The sequence below is a fragment of the Tinamus guttatus genome, unplaced genomic scaffold, assembly GCF_059628265.1.
Source record: "Tinamus guttatus ecotype Peru unplaced genomic scaffold, ASM5962826v1 Tinamus_guttatus_pri_ptg000208l, whole genome shotgun sequence".
NCBI classification, from domain to species: domain Eukaryota; kingdom Metazoa; phylum Chordata; class Aves; order Tinamiformes; family Tinamidae; genus Tinamus; species Tinamus guttatus.
In genome coordinates this window covers 5,173,582-5,194,702 of record NW_028288742.1, presented here as the reverse complement: position 1 = coordinate 5,194,702, position 21,121 = coordinate 5,173,582, and the positions used below count along the sequence as shown (strand labels likewise).

The following is a 21,121-nucleotide window of genomic DNA, read 5'->3' as shown; positions in this document are numbered from 1 at the left end:
TCACCTGGACCTTCGTGTGCTTGGAAATAGTTTCCGGGAAGACGTGCTCCATAATCTTCCCGGAAGCTCAGATGAAGCCGGCTAGTCTTGCTCCTCCTTGTTTCTTCCCCTTCTTATTCCTCTTTATTCCCCTTGGCACTTTCACCACCAGGTCAGCTTTGGGTTTCTTCATTCCCCCTCACCCCCGCCCCCCGCATGCTTGGGCAAGGTTTTCATATGCCTTCCTTAAGGTCGCCCCTCTTCCATCTTCCGTGCACTGTCTTTATGCCGTTGAGCTGGGGCAGGAGTTACCTGTGGAGCCGTGCTGACCTTCTGCTGCTCTTGCTCGACTTCCCTGCACTGCAATGGATCATTCTGATACTTCCAGGAGATTGATCCAAGGCCATTATGCCATTTGGGACACTCTCCCAGGGGACCCTGCTAAGCTGAAAGCTGTTCTGAAGACCAGAGTGCAAGTCTACCATGCTGAAATGGAAACTGTACAGTCTTTTTGGACCTGGAACAGAAAACCTATTCTGTGCTATTAAATAATTGCTCCCAGGAAAAGAGAAATTGAGGAAATGCTGTAGGAACCCAAACAGGCCATTGCAAACTTGCTTAATCTATGTATGTGCTTAGTTCTCAATATGTTTCTGTGATGTAAAGCTGAAAATTACAAAGACTGCTTATTCAGTTATAACCTGGCATGTCCCAACAAGTTTTTGGTTAATTTAACACCAATTGTAATAGAAGATATTGCAGTTATATTTTACCTCTCTTCAGTTGAATTCATATCCTTAGTTTCCTTGAAGGCTTTGGAAGGGTACCTTTACAGTTCTCACAACTGTACCTCATATTTTTTTCTGTCACAGTTTGGAGACTGCATTGCCATCACTATAAATATCCTATGATATAAACACTACCTGAGTTCCAGGAGCTGAGGCCATCTTCCAGTTTTGTGTTTTATTTTTTTAAAACCAAGCAAGTACAGGAATGAACTGCATACACACAAGACGGACAGGAACACTGCTCAGAAGGGACACTGGGAAGAACCTGGCTACCCTCGTGTTTCTTTTGCAAGGAAGAATGATTACATTCAGATTCTCTGGTGGCTCCTGGTGTTCATGGTTATCCAATGATCTTGCAAGCAAATTAAGGAAGCTTTCAGAGCTGCAAAATACCACTCTACTCTTGGGCTATGGCTCACTATATATATATGATCTCCAGACTGGATTTCTAAAATTCACATCCGTAAGTGCACCAAAGCGAGGACTGGCATTAAATGCAGGATATCAGCTTTTTCCCTAAACAGTTTTGAGCATCTCAAAGCCACTGCTTCCTCAGCTGGTTGACATGAAGTCCAACTTCAGCATATCTACCCAAAGCAAAGCTGGCGAGTCACAGCTCAGCGAACACTCAAAGCTAGTGCAAGACAGCGCTGTCCTCCGTCCCCAGCTCTAAAGCCACCTCTGTCACTTCCCAGAGAGCCTCTTTCCTTTTGGCACCAGCACAAGGAGTCATCATCAAAAATAGAGAAGGAAAGAACTGTCTCTAGACCGCTCTAGTTGTAGACTGGGGAACCAAGATGTATGAAATGGGAATAAGCACTAGATTAAATATTGTCAGAGTTGTACAGAAACTGGATTTGTTTGAATACGCTATGCAATTGTGCAGACTTGTAGAGCTCTACTAATTCAGGAGTCATTTCAAGCATCTCAGTTAAGACTATTTTGAAATATGCAGAATCTTTGCAGGATTTTCAGAACATTTCAACTTTTCTGAAACATGCTCTAGTATAAGAATTTGTTACTCAGTCTCTTAAGAAAGCAACCTGGGGTTTAAGATCAAATATTTGTAACAAAAATAATTTATTAGGTGGCTGAGATATTAGAGAAAGTAATTTGCATCAAGAACATTCTGAAGCTGTTATTGCCTGTGAAAAGCCTCTTAAATTGGCACTATACTTTGCACTCATTTCCAAATGCTAATTATATGGCCCTACAGAAAATTATACTACCCAGCAACAGTGAAAATGGAGAGTTCCTCCCCCAGAATTTCTTCTTTTAATTGGAAGTTACTAGTTAAAGCATAAAAACCTAAATCTATTTGCAAGGCTTTTTTCACACACTGTACTGCTATCTCACTGTAGCCACAAGCCACCCTTCTTTATTAGAGCATTCACTCACAGCTGTTCTTAAAAAGTTTTTTATGAACAGCTCAGAATGCCTTTATTATACTCAAAATGATACAACAGACTGAAAACCAAAGAGTGAAGAAATTATATTAAATGACTGAAAGTAGCTAGCTGACTTTGAGTATGTTTATAAAACAAAAATACCACCTGGATTTTTTTCTTTGCAAGAAAATTTCCCTGGCCCTTTAGGGGAAAAAGTACATACATACATATATATGTGTGTGTGTGTGTGTGTGTATATACATACACACATATAAAAAAAAGCCGAAGTTCTAGATTTCTCTGTGTAACAAACAGCATCGCTTCATGTGACAGCTATGTCAATCAAACAAGTAAGCAAGTAAGTGCTGTTGAAGGATAATATGCTAACTCTCACCTGTTCTTTTCTTGCTACTAAATTGGTATGTTCCCATAATGACACAAATGGCCAAAATTAACACTATATAACAATTTCAAGATTTGAGGTTACCTGGAGTGGCTCATCGCACATCACAAAGGCAGAAAACACGGCACTACCAAAGAAACCAATTTGTTCACCAACTAGTGAACACAGATCTTGCCTACAGAATCTCAGCTGGCACAAAACTTCTCATAAACTTAAAGAAACTGCTAATAGCAGATCTTATAAATAATATTTGGGAACCTCTTTTTTCCAGTGTGGAAATTTCTTGTTCTAGTAATATATACAGGGAAGCCTGGAAGTACCTCTTAAACGTGCTTTTCTGCAATCAAAAGCTCATTGTTAAGGATCAAGTTAATGCTCCAATTTAGAAAAGACTTGACATTAGGGAACAGTTAACAACAGAAGGAAGGGAAGGTGAAAAGGACAGTTTTCAGTAACAATTTTTGACCATCAGTGACATGTTTGATTTGCAGGAAAAGTCTGCTGCTTCACTTAAAGACCTCACAAGAACTTTTGAAGTTTAAGTACTGATGCTGTGACTCTAGCACCGAACTATACAATGCTATACGATCCCGTACAACGCACATGGCCTCACAGCCAACCTCACTGCAGCCTTCAGAAGCGCTTTCTTAGCATTGGCTTTATTAAAATTGTTGTTTACGAAAGCAAGCTCTTGACACAACCAAACAGGATTTCTGCAAAACTGAAGCCTACACATCTATAGAAATGCTATGATAAGATAAACCTAAATAAACCTTTCTTGGTTACGGTGGCGTGCCCCACGAGTTAGAAACCTACAACCACCACCAAAATCACTTGCATTGCAGGATGGCCGTCTTCAGTAACTTTGTGTTTTGGTATGTTTCAGTACAACTGTAGACGGCAATACATTAGCACACTAAGAACTACATAAAAATGGTCTGCAAAATTACTTAGAAATTTCTTATTCTGTATAAGCAAGAACTAGAGGGACATTTAACCATCAGTCACGAGAACTGAGCCGCGAGAGCGTGTGCGCGGACGTGCAGGAGCCAGCCCGTGAGACGGCGAGAACGCTGCTCTGAGGGCACTTCAGGCTAACGCAGCCTCCAAAACACGCACCATGGTTAGACCATTTTACAACACGCTTTTATCCTATAGAGCGTAAGTGTATGTGTTTGTAGGATCAGGGTGTAGTCTTAGTCATTTTGACCCATGTAAGAAAACACTTTTATGAAAGTATTGAGAAAGTTGAGAAACTTCTTGCATTCAAGCCATGATTTCCCTGTTCTGAGCCTCAGTAGGGATAAATCTCCACATTTACAAAAGCACTGAAGTTTAAATTTTTATTTTTTAATTGTTCTAAGGTGAGCTTCATATACCTGAAGTAGCTTTTCTCAACTTTACAGCAAAATAATCATTTGCAGGTACAAGAGAGCGAACAAGGTCATGCTCTGGCAATTTTGTATACTGTGAGTTTTCAGTCTGAGTTCTGGCAAATCCAAGACTTATCTATTCTGATTGCAGCTGCTAAATATAACTGCCTAGACATAAGTAAATCAAGATTATCGCATTCTCTCACAGCTGCTGATACAATGAAAGGATGTTTACACATGGAAGAAAAAAAGTCTGTCTCACCAAGGAATGACTCGATGCTGCACGTTCACAACATATTAATTTCATCCTTGCAACAACAACACATTTAAACTGACAGCCAACTGTTAGGAACTTCCCTGCAGCTCCTCGACTGTTCTTTGAAGGACTAGAACTTCTGCTCACACTTGTGAACCTGATGCAAGTTTGTGTGGCTGTGTTGTGGATTCTCTGCGCATCATGCTGATGTGGTGGGCTTTTTGTATCCTAAATAGCATAACTCACTAGCATAGCTTCTGGATCAAACCTTGCTTGTTGACTTGGAATATAGGTGCACCAAGCTCAAATCTGCTTGCAAAATACTGCAGAGATAACTTTACATCAATCTATTACTAGTGACAAAACAGAAAGGTTACATTAGGCCATTTTCTGGATATTTGTTTTATTTATGCTTATTTGAGGGAAAAAAAAAATCTAAAAACAATGCACTACCAAGAAAGTGTTAGGACAGACTAACCGCTTATTACTCCTAAATTATATCAATTGAAGAGAAAGTAGCTCACCTGCAAAAAACTGGATGTCTGGGGATTCCACTTCTCTTCTGGCCTTCCATGCCATGTGTTAAGTATGCTTAAACATACCTGGAGGAAAGATGACATTAACACCAAGACAAAAGTTACAATAATTTACTCTACTTGGGTCGAGCAAATAATATTGCATTCCAAAAGGAAAAACATATATATATATTTAAACTCTAATTTGAAACAAAAATAATGTGGATAAGGAGAAGAAGGCAGCCTGCCAATAAATGAGCAGAACAAGGTACATTACATTTCTTTAAGGAAAAAAGTATAAATTCCAGACATGCTTATCATCGTTTTCAAAATAATCATGACACGGGTGGCTTCTGGTCACATAGTCTATCAAGGAATTATAAATAGCCTTAACTCTTATGGCTGATCTGGACTTTTGTGGTAAAGTCAGTGGCGTTCCTGAACCTTATTACGAAATGGAGTATAACGAGGCACAATTAACAGAAAAGACGTGGAGGGCAGAGTATTCACTGAGACTTAATGCTAGGCACGGAAAAAGGGGAGAATCTTCAGTCTGGGTTGCATTCTGTGTCCGTTATTAATGGAAAATCCTGGGCCTAATACTGGAAGGCAGCACCAGATCTGCTGAAAACAGCAAGCGTGTCAGTCTATGGCTTACATTTTTATAGTAAAAAAAGGGATGCTTTTATGATATTCTTATCTAAGAGTGTTGCAAAACTCAGTTTTTGGATCTAGGCTTCAGTGGAGACATACACAGCCATGTCTAGAGCCCTATAGAGAATTTCATATGTACCTATAGGTGAAGACAAGTTCTATCAATTTCATTTTCCTACCATAAAACAAAAGCAGGGTAACAGGAAAAAAAAATCTTTATCTAAAATTTATATCTATATGCAAGAATAAAGTCCACATACCTTGCCGTCATTGTAGAGGTTTGGATTAAATCTGACGCTGTGTCCTCCAGTTGTTTCCAGATTCACAAGTGGAGGGGAATTAGGATAGTCTTGTGGAAAATATACATCAAATTCAAAGCAACCATTTGCATAAGGGGTATCTGCTGGACCAGTAATTAGAACCTACCATTGTAAAAAAAAAAAGCATTTTCAGAAAAAAAAATGCCAAAAAAAAAAAATCAAGATTTTGATATTTTTCACATTACATTTTATTTTTGCAGGTTGACTATCACAAAATACCATTAGACATCATGATCCTAAGCAGTTTGTTCACTTCAAGCCAGAACTCTTAGAAACTACATAAACTAACTCTTTTATAAGTTAAGAGACAGCAATTGAAGTACAAATGAAACACTTTCTATTTTTCTTACAACTCAGAGCACTTCCTTAAGCATTTATATGCCAAGCTCAAAGAGCAAAAATCAAAAATAATTTTGCTTTTTACCTTCATAATGTCAAGCCGCTCCTCATCGCAGCGTACAAAGACGCTGGATGAGGAGGAGAGAGGCAGCGATGTTGAGAGAGTCACAGCTTCTTGAGCAAGACGTCGAGCTCGGGCAGCACTGTTGGCGTCACTTGCATTTTTCACCTGAGACATGTAGTGGTAATTCACTTTAAAAACCAATTTGCCATCATCGTCTTCAGAAACCATTTCAAACGTATCTAGAACAGAAGGAAATTCCATTGCATCAGGAAAAGAAAGTGAAGTTGTTAATGGATTTGTTTTGGACAAAGATTTTTGAGTACCGAAATCAGGAGTTTATATTTGCATCACTAAAAAAATGCATGTACTTGTGAGTTAACAGTAAACACAGAAAACAAAGTATTAATTGCCCTGGGTGAAATTAAGTCCTGCAGAAGAAATTTAGAAGCTTTCATATGCAACGTGTCCGTTGTAGACTACTACCGATTTGTAAAGCTGCTGGCTACTCCATGCAATGGAATCAGTGGGAAGCCAAGAGTCTTTAATTGTGCAGTGGTTGCAATATTAATAAAGGATCATAAAAGATTACAGAGACTGATTTTTTTAATTGTTAAACAAAATCTGTAGCTTGGCTGCCAGCGTGAAAAGTTATCACTACAAACTTTCCTATCAGTTCTTCCTTTCCTTTCATGTTTGTGTAGAAAATCCTTTTCAAATGTTCACAAAGCAAATAAATGTGATTGCAAATGCTATCAATACAATTCAAAAATATTCATGAAACGTGTTTTTGTAGTATTTTTATATCTCTATTTAGATGATATATAATTTTTTCTTTCTAAGTTTTGAACATTTCTTTATTGACAAAGTACTCATTCCCACTGCATTTTACAAATGCAATATATTGCACTCCCTGAGAGGGCAGAATGAAGTTTACTACAGCTTCATTTTCATAAAAAATGCATTTTCATCTGAATTCCATTCTATTTAAAAAGTTGCATTTTTAACAAACATCTATGCAATTTTGCGTAAAAGCTTTCTAAAAGAAAATCTACTAACTTTATTAATACAATTATTTGAAGACAAAATCTCACAAATTGTTACTGGAATGAAAACATGAACACTACCTACTGAATCGTCTAACTCGTCCCTTCAATGGATCTAGTGCATGCTTAATACATTTCATATTAGTCAATGACCACAAATTAGTTGGTGACAGATGGAAAGAAAAACAGACTTGGTAATTTTATAGGTAACAGAAAAACAAAACAAAAAATCAATAGTCACATATGTATAAAAGTTAATGATTTCTTAAAATAATCTGGGGCTCATTTTAACTGATTTTCTATTTCTTTGGTATCTGCTTTCTATTACAAATATTCATAGTTCTCAACCTACCAAACTGGAGTTTTTTCATGACAGCCACATACTTTTCTTCAAGAGACCGTAAAACAGACAAAGGCTTGGGCTTCACAGCAACTTTTTTTGAGTATTCAGCCATCTTCTTTTCTATTATAAAAAAATGTGCTAATTATTTGTAATTGTACTGTAATTAACAATTTTTTCATACAAGTACACCAAACACCTGGTGGTTATTTAACTTGCAATGACGTTTTACATTTGTATTGTTTATAGAGAACTCAGAAAACTGGGTTCATTCATAATATACAATTGTGCTTTTCTTACTACTGTGCATTTTGTTATCTGGACATTGTTCTTACTGTTAATATATTTCACTATCTGAACATCTCAAAGTACATAAATATAGCAGCTCACAAATAAGTCATGACTACTGCTGCAGTGAAAGGTCAGTTATTGTTCCTTCTAATGCTTTTTAAATAAATCTGACATATGCTTCTTGTGTGGGTCAATACTCCCATAAGCTTTCCTGATGCACTCTCCAAAATCAGTAGCTTATTATACACTCCTTCATAAAACCCACTTCACTGATTAAGCTATTTAATCCCTGGTTTTCTTTACTAGACAACCAGATAGGCATTCTAAGGGCTGCAGGTTCACTCCATGATTTCTATTTTTGGTCTGAGTTTGGTTAAAAGTTAATCCAGGTCGCAAGATGTAATTTTAACAACAAAGCTTTATCACTGATGGTCACATATCCCTTTTTTTTGTTTGTTTGCAAAAGACAAGATACAAAAGACAAAATTGTGATGAAGGTGCAGGATATACTTTAACTTACTACCTTAACTTACTAACTACTAACTTATCTTTATCCTGACGTAGAATTTAGGGAGAGTAACATGACCTACCACATGCCTTTGAATCTACCAATCAGTAGTGGGGATAGTTGAGAAGCGTTTTTTTTCCCTTGCCTTTAAGCCATTTTTAAAGTTTTTTGTTAATGAACAAGTTACAAAGAACCATTACATAGCATTTATAAAAGTCTATCTACATTACCTTGGTTTGCTTGGCGCAAGCTGGTGGTAGCAGCATAAACTATCTCAGCAGTCTTCTGGATGTCTGGTACCAAAAGTGTCAGTCCCTCTGGTTCTTGATCAGAAGCATCTGGCTTGACTCCTGCTTTTGCTTTGTCTTTTTTAGACCTGTTTTTTGGGGGAGGCAAAGAAATAGGATCTTGCACGAGGAGAATATTGTGCAACAGATCAGACAGTACTCAGCAGGTTAGCAAGGGAAAACATCAAAGATTAAAGACCAAGATTAAAGCAAATCTGAAATATAGGGTCTCTAAGTGTCTCCAGGTTAATTACTTCATAAAACAAAAAAACTGTGTCCATATTCAGCATACAGTCTTGATTTGACCAACAGAAGATATGAAGAGAAAGAATACGAACACAAATAGTAAAATTAATATACTGATTCGTTGCTTCAGCAATTTAGCATGTCAATTACTATTATGTCACCTGCTTTGCTTTTCTGCACATTGTGAAAAAGCAATTGGGGAAAAGTTACAAAAAAATCAGTATAACAAAGAAATGATCAGTGTGCACTTCATTCTCCAAAAATCAAATAAAAAGACTTCTATAATATATTCTATGTTTATAACCAGTCTATTACAAATTAAAACATAAACATAATTACCGCAAAATTTCATAATGAAATTGTTTTAAAATACAGAATATAACAATAGTGCTGTTTTAGGTCAGCTAGTTGCCTAGTGCATTAAGACAGGTAAATATTTTGATTATGGTGTCTCAGTCTTTATCAGTATATACATGAAACGAAAATATTGTATTTGATAATAGCAAACCATAAATACCCATGCCAGCAAAACTTAGTTTTGCTTAAAGAGCTATCACAGATTTATATTGTTATCCAGCAAAATTAAGAGATTTTAAAGTCCGAAAACAATTTCACTAAAATTTCCTCAAGGTTTTTGTTTTAAGATTGAAACATGATAAATAGCCAAGAAGCACTAGTTCTCTCTTTCTTGCTGCCACCTACCAAAGCAAGGGAAGAAGCTATTTTTGCAAGAAGAAATTAGCAATTTAATGCCTTGGTGTTCCAAACGCCTGTGTTTTAGCAGCTCCAAAAACTGTACTTGAAACTAGACTGAAGCCATGCATAAACAACGAGCCCCTAAAGTATTCAACACAGGCGATTATGGTGAGACTGAAAGTCTCTGTATTGTACCCAATCTAATGAAAATTTCCCTAGAGCACATTAGCAACAAAATTCATTCCTGCAGCATGGTATATTTTCCCTGTTCCGGATTTGGTCCAAAAGGGTATGTGCCCATTGTTGACTGAGCAATGCTCAGCTTTCAGGTCTTCTAAAGGAGGCAAGTAGCAAGGCCAGGAGATGTATTTTAAGAGGCAGAAGTAGAATCTATAATCCATATGAATATTTTCCAGTACATTTTCCCTATTTTAAGAAAACATGTACACATCTCTACAGTTCTTTCCTCCCAGATTCTGTGTGTGAAGGGAGGCAACCAGTTATTATACAGAGGACAAACCTGGTCATGTACCTAGGCCTTATATTTTTTTTTTTAAATGGAGAAAGAGCCAAATATTTGATTTAGATTCAGAAACTTCCACTTGCAGTTCAGGCAAACTCACGCCAGCTCATATTTAAAGGAATGACAGTCACTAATATATTTGCTAGAAGAAAGAGCAGAGTACATGCTAATAATTTAAACTGTTAATTTAGCTTGTGCTGGAAGATGACAGGGTTCCTTTCACACTGTGCTAAATGAATAATGAATGATATCCTCCTAAGGCAACTTTAATTTTTAAAGCCAATACTGATACTTACTCACCCATGCCTGGTACTTCAGAGGTAAATTTGATGATATGGAAGACACATTTATCAAAGCAATCACAAAATAAAGCCTATGAGCCATTCAGCCCTGCTGTCCTACAAACATTCTACTTGTAAAGGAACTGCATCCAGTTCTGTAGCATTTTGCATCCAGTTCTGTAGCATTTGTGATCAAAAATGATCATTTTGTGGGGCTCACAGCTCGACAACCTTTGCACTGTTCAACCCTAATGGCCTCCCACTTTGTGTGCGTTTCCGCAAGCAACGAACAGAAGCCCGTTCACCTCCAGAAAATCACAGGTTATTACACTGTCCTCTTGAAATGCAGGGGAAATGAGCACCATGAATAAGTCTTTAAAAAAAAACAAAAGTAAACCAAAACCAACAAACTCCAAAACACAGCTGAAAGCAAGCGACCTCCATAAGCTCCTCCTGGGCGCACATTTCCAGGCAGCCAAACTGGAGCTCTGCAGCCCAGCCAGGACCGCGGGGCGGCCTTCTGCAGCCACGCGTCAGCTCGAACACCAACGCGGGAGCGCGTTAACGGACCTCCTTTTGTTTTCAAGTTTTGGAACCCAATTACAAAGACAATTGTTGTTTGCAGACTGCACTGTTTCACTTAGCAGTCCTCAAAATAACATTAATGACAATAAAAAAAGTTTAGCAGGGAAAATGCCTCCGGCATCCTTGAATGTATTCCCCGCACAACAGAAAAGCATCCAGAGAAGCGTCCTGGGACAGCACGTGTTGTACAGAGCCTGAAACAGCCCGGCAACCTTGGAACTGTGCTGGGCTAACCTGCAGGAGCAGCGTGACGGGCACCGTAAGTGTGAAGCATTTGGATCTCCTGAAGCAGGTATTACCTGCGCCATGAGGAAATCCAGCTGGAGTTTTGAAACCATCTCGGAATAGATTTTTATTATCTTTGAAAAGAAACTTATTTTGTGACTGTGCAGAAAACAGTTTTACTCCATTATCAAATTTAACAATTTGCCGTGGAGTTCACGTAGTAGACGGCAGTTCAGATGAGCCTGTGTTGCTGCACAGCACAGAGCAAAGCTAGATCTCTACAGCAAAGGGCAGAGCAGTCACAACAACCAAATGTCTTAAAACCCAGCCCTGATGGTGACCCTTTCTACAAGCCTGACCCCTAAAATTAGTGATAGATTTTGAATCTATCAAAAACAAAACAAAACAGGAAAGTTTATTGCCTACCTAAATGTCGTCTTCATTATCCAGAAGTTTCTTGATTTTTCAATAAAATATTACAGGATTTGAAAGTAAATGAAATCAAATGCTTGCCAGAACCTAAAACCAAATGGTCCCCCCTTAAATTCTGGATCCAAGTGGACAGCCTTGCTCCACCACAGAGATGGCAATGCCTAGACATGCAAGTAGAACCGTTCAAATAAAAGTTTTCTCTTTGAAAGCAGATCCCATGCCTACGTTGTTCTCCTGGCAAAAAACCTAAAAAGGACAGCAGATGGTCCCCTTTAAGCAACTCATGCCAACTCCTGCTTATATTGATGGCCAACCTTCATAACTTAATGAGTCCAGGCTGTCTATACCTCGTGTCTATACGTTGGCTTTAAAGGCAAACTGCACTATGCTTAAACCATACAGAGGAAAACAGGGTTTTTGTGCTGCCATAACAAAACAAGAAACCTGTACTGAGAACCCAGCCAAATCAACTGGGAAGCATTTATTAAAATAATCGTCTAATACTGATTGTACCTAAAGAAGGAGCACAGAAGGATATGCAAGAGAGTTTGGGAATGTTTCTGGTAAAAACTGACAACTATTTGCCATGACCCTCTCCAATCCCATTCCTTGCAGGACCACATTAAGAGCTTCCCAGGAACAGTCCTTCCGACGGCAGGAAACGCACAGTCCTGCAAGCAACAGAAACACCTCATTGCGGGGAGGGGGGCAGAAATTTAAGAAAATGATTTAAAGTGCCCAGATTTTTGAGCAGCACTCCTCTGCTGAGCAGTTTCAGATGAAGTGACAGAGAGTATCCATACCCAGCAGCCTGTGATATAAAAATAAATCCTAAAAATATGGTATAATGCAACAGAATATATGCATACTAAACACAAGCTATACTCACGCTACAATGCAGCACCAATCCAGACAGAGACGCATATCTGTGTCTTCTTTCACCTCTACATTTTTAACACGTGCACAAAAAACATTTTACAGAAGTGTTAGGGATGATCAAATTCATTACCTCAGCCGGTTGGTGTAGGTGTCTACACAGGTCTTCATTTTAGCCAGCAAAGTCCCTACGGAAGCTTGTGATTCCAAGTGCTCTTCGTCCTCGTCACTGTTTTCTCCAGACAGAGGAAGCAGGAGTGGCACCATAGACGTGCAAGATGCAATAGCACGGAGCAGTTCCAGCAGGGCTCGATAGAGAGGAACGTGCCGGGCCATATCCAGAACTAGAAAAACAGTTTATAAAAATCAGCAAAACCAAAAAGGACTTCCAGTCTTATTCCAGGCACCTTCAATAAAAATGGAGATTTCTATAATTAATAAAATAAGAAATATATTTGATCATAAAATGCTGTATTGTATATTAACAATTTATAATTTATGCTTTAATTCACTGTGAGTGAATTAATGAAGTCCAGAATAAACTGGATGAGATTCCTGAAAAACAAAAGCTATAAAAAGAAATAAACAAACAAAAAACACCACAAAAGAATTCAAGGCAAAGTGCTAGCAAGTAGGTAGTTGCATTACCACATTATACATTGGTTCACAATCCTGGCTCAAGCTGAATGTTGGCAGAAACTGCAAACAAGTATTTATGGGGAAAAACGCTAACTTTCAGAAGACAGACAGACAGGTCAACTATATGGCGTGGCAGGGTTGCATTTGCCAGTTCTAATGGCAGAAACATTAACAAGCAAAGACTTAAACGAAACCACCCACTTCATATATAGCTGTCCTCTCCTTTGGAAAAGACGGTCTATATTATTGCAGGAATATTTGTGGTCATTAAATAAATGTCGTTATCTACTAAGCAATTTAGCTTTCTGCCTTTTCTTGGACAAGGTTAGCAACACTTTAAATCCCACTGAAAAACCGCAGGCAAAGGCTCTGAATACAGCGATTCCACCTGCCTGCGCCCACCTCAGGAAGCAGCGAAGCAGAGCGCGGAGCCGCTGGCCCAGGCCCGGGCCTGGTGTCGCCCAGCGCGACGGGAGCGACCGTGGGGAGAGCACGGATACCAGCTCCTCGGATACCAGCTCCTCCGGCCGGGAAGCAAGGCGGAAGAATTCCGCACCATCCCGGCATATTCTCTGTCACCGCGCTGCTTATTTTTCTCCTCCACTTGTTTGGGTCAAGCATGTAACGCATGTCATTTTCGACTGACTTTATGCCATTACAGAAATCCTGAAAATGCAGCAATACACAGACACTTTCACACAGCTGTTTCCCCTGTCCCTAGGACATACTATTTTTAACCTCACTGCGGGGAAAGAAAAAAAAAAAGCTCTACTTGAAAGTATTTACAAATGACTGAGTTTATGATAAATATGTTTCTGCTTTTTCCAGCAAAAATTAACTGACAACTCACATTAGGCCAGAATGAAGCATGGAAGAACACTTTAATGTTTCATTTAGCACATCTGACCCTCCAAGCTAAAGCACATTACAAACTTTCATCTCCCATTACCAATCCCTTGGCTCTAAATACAGCAGGATGGGACGATGCACGCACCCAACCAAAAGTGAACAAAGTAAGCAAATTTATCCGTGCTTAAAGCTGGATTTTCCTCTATAAGGAGCTCTTGATTCAACAGCTTCCCATTCATATTTTGAAACTCTTACGACGGCACCAGCTCAGACCCGGGAAGAGCTTTGCTGTGTTGAACACAGAGACCACCTTACTGAAACCCAGCATGGGTCTGTGATGTCTGGCATCACGGTTCCAAAAATACCTCATGGCAAATTATTCCAATTGTTTACAGCAAACCCCACTTTGAATGGAAACGTGGGTACCTAAGAACCACAGCAGGGCTGGGAGGGACCTCTGGAGACCACCCAGTCCCAGGCTCAGGCAGGTCACCTAGAGCTCGTGCCACAGGCAGCTTCGGGGCATCTCCAGAGGAGGAGGCTGCACCGCCTCTGCGGAGAGCACGTTCCTGTGCCCATCAGCCTCACAGCCAAGAAGTTGCTCCTTCTGTTCAGACAGACCTGCCTGTGCTTCAGTTTGTGCCTGTTGCCTCCCTCCTATCACTGGCAACACCAGGAGGAGTCTGGTCCCATCCTCCGTATCCCCTCCCTCGAGATACTCGAACACATTAGTGATACCCCACTGTGTCTTCTCCTCTCCAGGCTGAGGAGTCCCAGCTCTCCCAGCCTCCCCTCACATTATCTGTCATTTTGTTCATTCCGTTTTATTTTATTTGCCAGTTTTCAAGCATATTTTGGTACTCCTTCCATATGTTCAACATCTATTTCCCAGTGAACAAGGATCGCCCAGGGAAAAATCCCCACGCTGCGCAGAACTGCCTGGGAAGGCGGAGGAGCAGGTCTGATAAGGCCCCAAGCGCTGGGGCAGCCGGACTCCCACGAGCTCCGCAAGGACCCGGATAACAGGGCGGAGAGGAGGGAAAGGGGGACGCGGCTCTGCCCGCGGGCAGCACGGCAGGGCAGGGACGGCCTCCTGCACAACCGCAGCCACCGAGCACCTGGGAAGCCTCCCGGGCTCGTTCTGTTTTTCCTAAATACGCCGGTAACATTTTCATGAGGCCAGAAGAGATCATTCCAATCCGCACAAAACTTGCTGGCTTTCTCCTTTGCTCAACAGACAGTTAAATTCCAAATTAATTGTTTTGAGGGAGGCGGAACTGACAACTTTAAAACTGACTTTTTTTTTTTCTTTATTCAATAAAAGATTTTCCAGTTTTTAGCTGAATTAACCAGCTTAGGTTGCTTTTCATTTATTTCATATGGGAACAACTGCAATTGTTCATTTTGTTGTAATTTAAACAACCTACTTTTAGGGAACAAATACTGATTGCTTTAATGCTTTGTCATTGTTTTTAAAATACAGCATTCTACATTCGGATTCACTTCCTTGATACGGTTATGCAGCTTCTATTACTTTGCTCCAAGGCTTTTACGAGAGTTATTAAGGATTATGATCCATGCAATCCGCTCTAAAGCAAACAAAAAGAGAGGAAGAAACTTGTATCTTATTTTATATGACTGAATATGTGGGTATAAGAATCAGAAAACTTGCTGTAGAGAATTCTAAATTAGCAAACTATTCTTTAAGACCTCTGCTTGGTAGCTCATCTATTCCTTGTGAATGCCTTCAATTTTAATATAAAGAGAATGGCACCATGATAAACCACCATGCACCTACTTGGGGAGGCACAGCAATATTATAAATGACACAGATTTGTGAAAGAAGTTGCTTAGATTTTTGTAATGAAGTCCTTTGAAAGAATCTAAAAAAAAATCCTAGAAACATGCAGGAAAATATAAAATAGAGACTTGTAAATTGATGAATTAAAGAATCTTATTTCCATCAGACAGCAGATACAGAAGCTTTGGACAATTATCCTTGAATAAAAGTATCTTATATGAGCTAAGATACAAGCAATTTTAAGCAAATACAAAAACTAAATAGAAAGAGATACTTTTGCTACAGAGAAGCTATAATTTGGGTAGTATTAGCACATCCTTACAGCATCGAAGTATTATTTTTATACGGATACTTTGGTTTTATGAGATGGTACTAAGAACATTTGATTTATGTGGGCATGCACACGAGCACGCCCAACTCCAAATGCACAGCGTTCCGAAGAAAACGGAGACGGAGATGAAAATTCTTGGCTTTGCCCTAAGTGACAGACGGACTCGTTATCCCGAGTCAGAACGTGTTTCTAAGTAAGGAATGGACACGTCTTCTGTCCAGCTGCCTCCGGGCGGGCTCTCCACCGCGCACGGAGCAGAGCGGGAGGGCCCTGCCTCCAGCCTCCAGCCTCCAGCCTCCGGCAGCCTCCAGGGCCAGGATGGGGCAGCGGGGCCGGCTCCAGCCCTCCCTCCCGCTTCCAGCGCAGGCCGAGTTCCACTGGAATCGGTCCTGCTGTTTGCCAGCTCTGCACGCTCGAGCCTAAAAACATCCTGGGTGGAGAGGGAGGGGAAACAACAAGAAACGAAGAAGAAAATTTTAAAAAAGACATTTTACGAAACCAGATCCCCTAGCGCTTGTAAACAGCTCAGGTCGGGGAGGGTGTCGGGAAGAGGAGCCTGACTGCGACAGGGCTCTTGGGAGTCTGGAGTTCCAGGAACTGCGGAGCCTCCAGCCTTTGAAAACTGCCTTCTCGTACAGATGCCCTCATGCCAGTCACGAGATGTTCCGGCATCAAACCACACTCTGGAAAACGTATAGCCACGTTCTGCTTTTCCTGGGGAGCCACCGATCAGCTCAGGTGTTTATTCATCACCAACATAGACCCGTTTCTGCAAGAGACCCGAGATGATCCGTGTGCAATTACACCCTCAGCGCAATGGGAAAGCACATGAGGGGAAGCAGATTAACAGAATCACGATATCACCTTAAACTGCACATATAACAAGGTAATGTCCCAACTCAGACTAATATCTTTTGCTTTCTTTTAATATTCCACAGCATTCAAATGAAGAATAGCAACTCTTAATGGCCCATTAAATAGATAATCTTGAATAGCAGTAAAATTTTTTTGCAGTTCATTTAATATCTTCAAGACAAATTAACTGAGTATGAATAAGAACATAAAACTTATTGCCACTGCAAGGTATATATATATATTTAAAACATATTACAAAGAATATGGACATTTATTTAGAAATAAAGGAAAATATTCACTTAGCCTAACTGTTATTTCCCCAAATCTTCACACTTTGCACAAAATTAAGAGACAAATCGAGTAAAATGTTTTGTAAAGAATGACAGGTTCCATCCCGCTTTCCTTGCATCTAAAGCAAAGGCATTCTCAGTGATTCATGGTCATCAACCCAGGAATTCCCACCCAAACAGCTTACAATCTGCACGCAAGATGGGATAAAACAGACACCTAAAAAGGTATTTCAATTTTAAGTAAATTATAGTGCCAGCTGCATAGTCCCCTAGCTTTTGTACTGTGCCAAAGTCTGTACTAGCTGCTCTCAATCTGACTCCCACACAGTTTCTCATGTGCTCCACTTGCACCATTTCAGGCCTTTGTCATTTCCTTGAATTTCACTTATTTTGGAGTCCCGTAAAAGCATGGCTTATTCAATCTAGTTTTTACTATGTGCAATTCCTTTGTAATCCAAGTAATATTCATGAACCGCTGTCTTTGTTGGAGGAAAAAACCGTGCGATGGCAGCAGCCCCAGAGGGCATCACTGGAAACCCTTGTCAAACTATTGGTGTTTTCTCTGCTTCCCCAGCAGAGCTGCCACCACAAGCGTGAGGGGATGAGGGGGACGGCTGTGAAGGGACAACCAAAAGGAAACGGCTATAAAGGAAAAAGGATTCTGTGAAGAACATACAACCTAAAACCAGGAAATGTAAAATTAAACTTTAAAAACCCTGTAAATAGCAATGAGCATGACTTATGTTCAACAGCTAAATAGAGAGGAAAATGGGTTAACACTTGGAATGAACACACTGACTTCTATAATCAAGAATGAAGTAAAAAAAAATAAAAAAATACAATCAAAATTTAAGTGATATAGTAACCATAAAGGAGGACACTGGTCTCAATTTAGGCTGTTAAGGGAAAAAATATTCAATGTTTTTATCTCCCTTCAACTTGGTAAAAATCCAATGTTTATGTCATTACTGTGGTGCAATACATCCATGCCATTGATTTTACTTCCAGATCTTCTGAAAATAGATGTTTATGTTCTATCCTCATTTCTAGAACATGGTTAGTAGTTACTGAGGACTTTAATTTCTGATGCCATGGTACGTTTCTCACCAGGCTAAAACTGCAAGCACGATTAAATTAACCAATATTTCAGGATCTTGTTATCATAATAAAGACTTAAATAGCTAAAACCAGCACTGTTCCAAAAGCCACACAAAGGAAACACTGATTCTATATTGCTAACTAGAACCTTTGAACACAGTCTTCCTGTCACAGAGAGCACCAAGCATTAGGATTAGAGAGGGCGCTTCCCAAAGGGTCATACTTTTTTCCCTACTTTTTCCAAATATTTCGAAGCTGGAGGCATTCCCCAGCCTCCTCGTCCTTACTGCATCTTTCCAAACATATGATCTATGAATGCAGTCCACGCTGCAGGCTATAGTGTCAGTTCCAAACACACCATGCTCTATTGCCTCTTGATTTTCCCTTGCAGAATCAACCCAGGGCAAGCCTCTTTTATAATAGGCCTAATTAACACCCTATGTTCTGCTACATTTTGAGAAGATAAAAAAAAAAAAGCCTACAGAATACTTCAAAATCAGATATCTTTAAGGAAACATTAGCTTTGGGGCAAAAATAAAATAAAAGCTTTCTACATATTGTCATCTTTATAATTAGCTCAACCTTTTCCTTACTTTTCTTTAAAGGAATGACAGGAGCATTTTCAAAGTATGGTTTTGAGTATCAAAATAAAAAGGCATCAGAAGAGACTTGACCCCTTGCACAATGAAGAACCATGAAAAGAAGACACAAACGTCTCTTATCCAGTCAGCTGGAGGGAAAGAAAGATGCTCCACATGGAAGAGCTGGGTAAGGTAAGAAGGGAAGAGCTACTCCCTCTGAAGCTTAACAGGTAAGAGGTTGTTGTCCGAGGGATAAGGAGGGGCTAAGTCTCGCTTTGGAAACCTTCTTATAGTGCCACAAGTTCAAAATCTGGGTCAGAGCAGAGAAAAATAATGCAAGAAGGTGGGGATCTGAAGTGAACATGTACAACACCAGGCTTCAAGATGATTATTGGTATTCAGATTTACAACCACAAAAACTCTCTCCTGCGACGTCCGCACTGGGCTCATCAGCAGTCACAAAAGATCAGCTCAAGTGGCAGAAAGTGAACGGGAATGAAGTAGAAAATACTTAGTGACACTAAGAACATGAGCCCAGCTTCAACTTGAACACCACGTGCAGCTTCCCTGCCTAAGGAAGGCAGGGCACAACTGGAAAAGGTACAAGCAAAAGGGGACGAGGATGACCAGAATGTATGGAGTTACCTAAAAACGAACTGACTGAAGCCAGTGAGGGCTAAAAAACGAGCAGACGTCACCTCCTGCTCCGCAGTGCCAGGCATTCTGCCCCATCCCGCCGGCGTCTCTCAGCTTCCCCTCCCGCTGACGTTAGTGCAAACACTGCTCTTACTACAGGCCATAACAACTCGGGTCTGTCTTAACACAGTTATTCTTATAAGCTTCTTCTAGGAAACTGGGAAAAAAATATTAATTGTAATATAAAAGGAAAATCATGTACTTCAATTATAGAAGCCAAAATGCACCGCTCAAGTGACTGACTTGTAGAAATTACATGGTACAAGGGAGTAATCCCATGGTTCTTAACTAGTAGTGGTTCATCTATTTTTAAAGAATATATGTCTTGGTGAGGCCAGGTATTTTTAGGAAAGGTTTGTTTATGAGTAAAGCTGAACACCACCACTTAATGAAAAACCTGTCACAAACACCTCAGTGAACCCAGAAAAACCTTTGTTGGGAAAAATAATTATTTTATTAAGGCAGCTTGGTACAGTTGAGAAAACAGACACAATTCCATGTGTTTGAAGACAAAGGAAAAAACATCAACACATATAAGAGATAAAGACAAAAACTGGCCTTCTGAGGCATATGCACTAAATACGTGTAGGTCGCATGGACAACACTGTTCCCACAGCACACTGTATTTCCAGGTAATGGAAGCCTATAGAGAGATCATTCCCTGCCATTTAATAATGCCCCAGATAGTCTTGAGAATGTCATTAGGGAATTAAGAAATGCTTCTTGGGGTCTGCAGAGCCACCTAACATAGGGGGAAAATGAAGAAGCAACATGAGAAAAAAATAAATTAAAAAAGGCACATTCTCCAAGCAGGGCTTGTTTCCCGAGATGCTGCTGCAGGCAGCAGCTCGGAAGGGATGAGCAGCAGAGAGCACAGAGCGAGTTGGGACTGCGACAGAATCCGACTCCGCTGCCCTCTCCGAGATCCCTCTTCCCAGGGGTTGCTGCTCTTCTCCTGCGTCAGCTCTTCAAAACTAAAGCAATTAGAGCCAAAAGCTACTCAGAAGATGCTGGGATCCAGATCAAGAAAACGACAGCAAGCAAACATGGATTAACTGTCAATATAAAGCTATAGGATAGTCTTATGCTATCTAATACATAAGTAAGGATACTCAGAGGAGAAAAAAAAGAAATGATTAAAACATCTCCTTGCTGTAGTATTTAATAAAATAAAAATGACCTACAAAATACTTTGTCCTTTAAGTAAATGTAATGAAATTAATTTAAGTGAAAAGTGGCAAATTAAGCTTCCACATAACAAAGGAAATAAATATTTTCAGTAGGTGGAGTATTCTCAAGTGCCAGCACTCCACAAACAACAAAAGAAAAATATCATTGCTCCAAGAACTTTTATTGAGATTTTCAAGGAAGTTAATCTTATTTTCATCATCTCAGCATGGGCACAGATTTCACAGCTTTGGAAGAGCAGCGGGCAGGCAGTCGTCCTGAAAAGATCTTCAGTCTGCACTTTCTTCCTTGCAGCCCATAAAACAGTCACTATTTTTTTAGAATAAAATGGGAATTGAAAATAAGACAGAAATCTGCCATTTTATAGCACATGCTGCAGAA

General features: G+C 39.8%; 1 protein-coding gene across 3 annotated transcripts in view; it reads right to left on the bottom strand.

The window, feature by feature from the left end:
- The window catches only part of BIRC6 (baculoviral IAP repeat containing 6), a 172,290-nt gene that overhangs the window by 8,543 nt on the left and 142,626 nt on the right, over positions 1–21,121 (bottom strand). For all 3 annotated transcript variants that reach the window (XM_088524187.1, XM_088524188.1, XM_088524189.1), the window contains exons 66-71: positions 12,546–12,756; positions 8,492–8,637; positions 7,475–7,585; positions 6,101–6,318; positions 5,617–5,778; positions 4,712–4,789 (exon numbers count right to left, since the gene is read on the bottom strand). In XM_088524187.1, the coding sequence (XP_088380313.1) occupies positions 4,712–4,789; positions 5,617–5,778; positions 6,101–6,318; positions 7,475–7,585; positions 8,492–8,637; positions 12,546–12,756 (926 nt within the window). The remainder of the gene's footprint in view (positions 1–4,711; positions 4,790–5,616; positions 5,779–6,100; positions 6,319–7,474; positions 7,586–8,491; positions 8,638–12,545; positions 12,757–21,121) is intronic.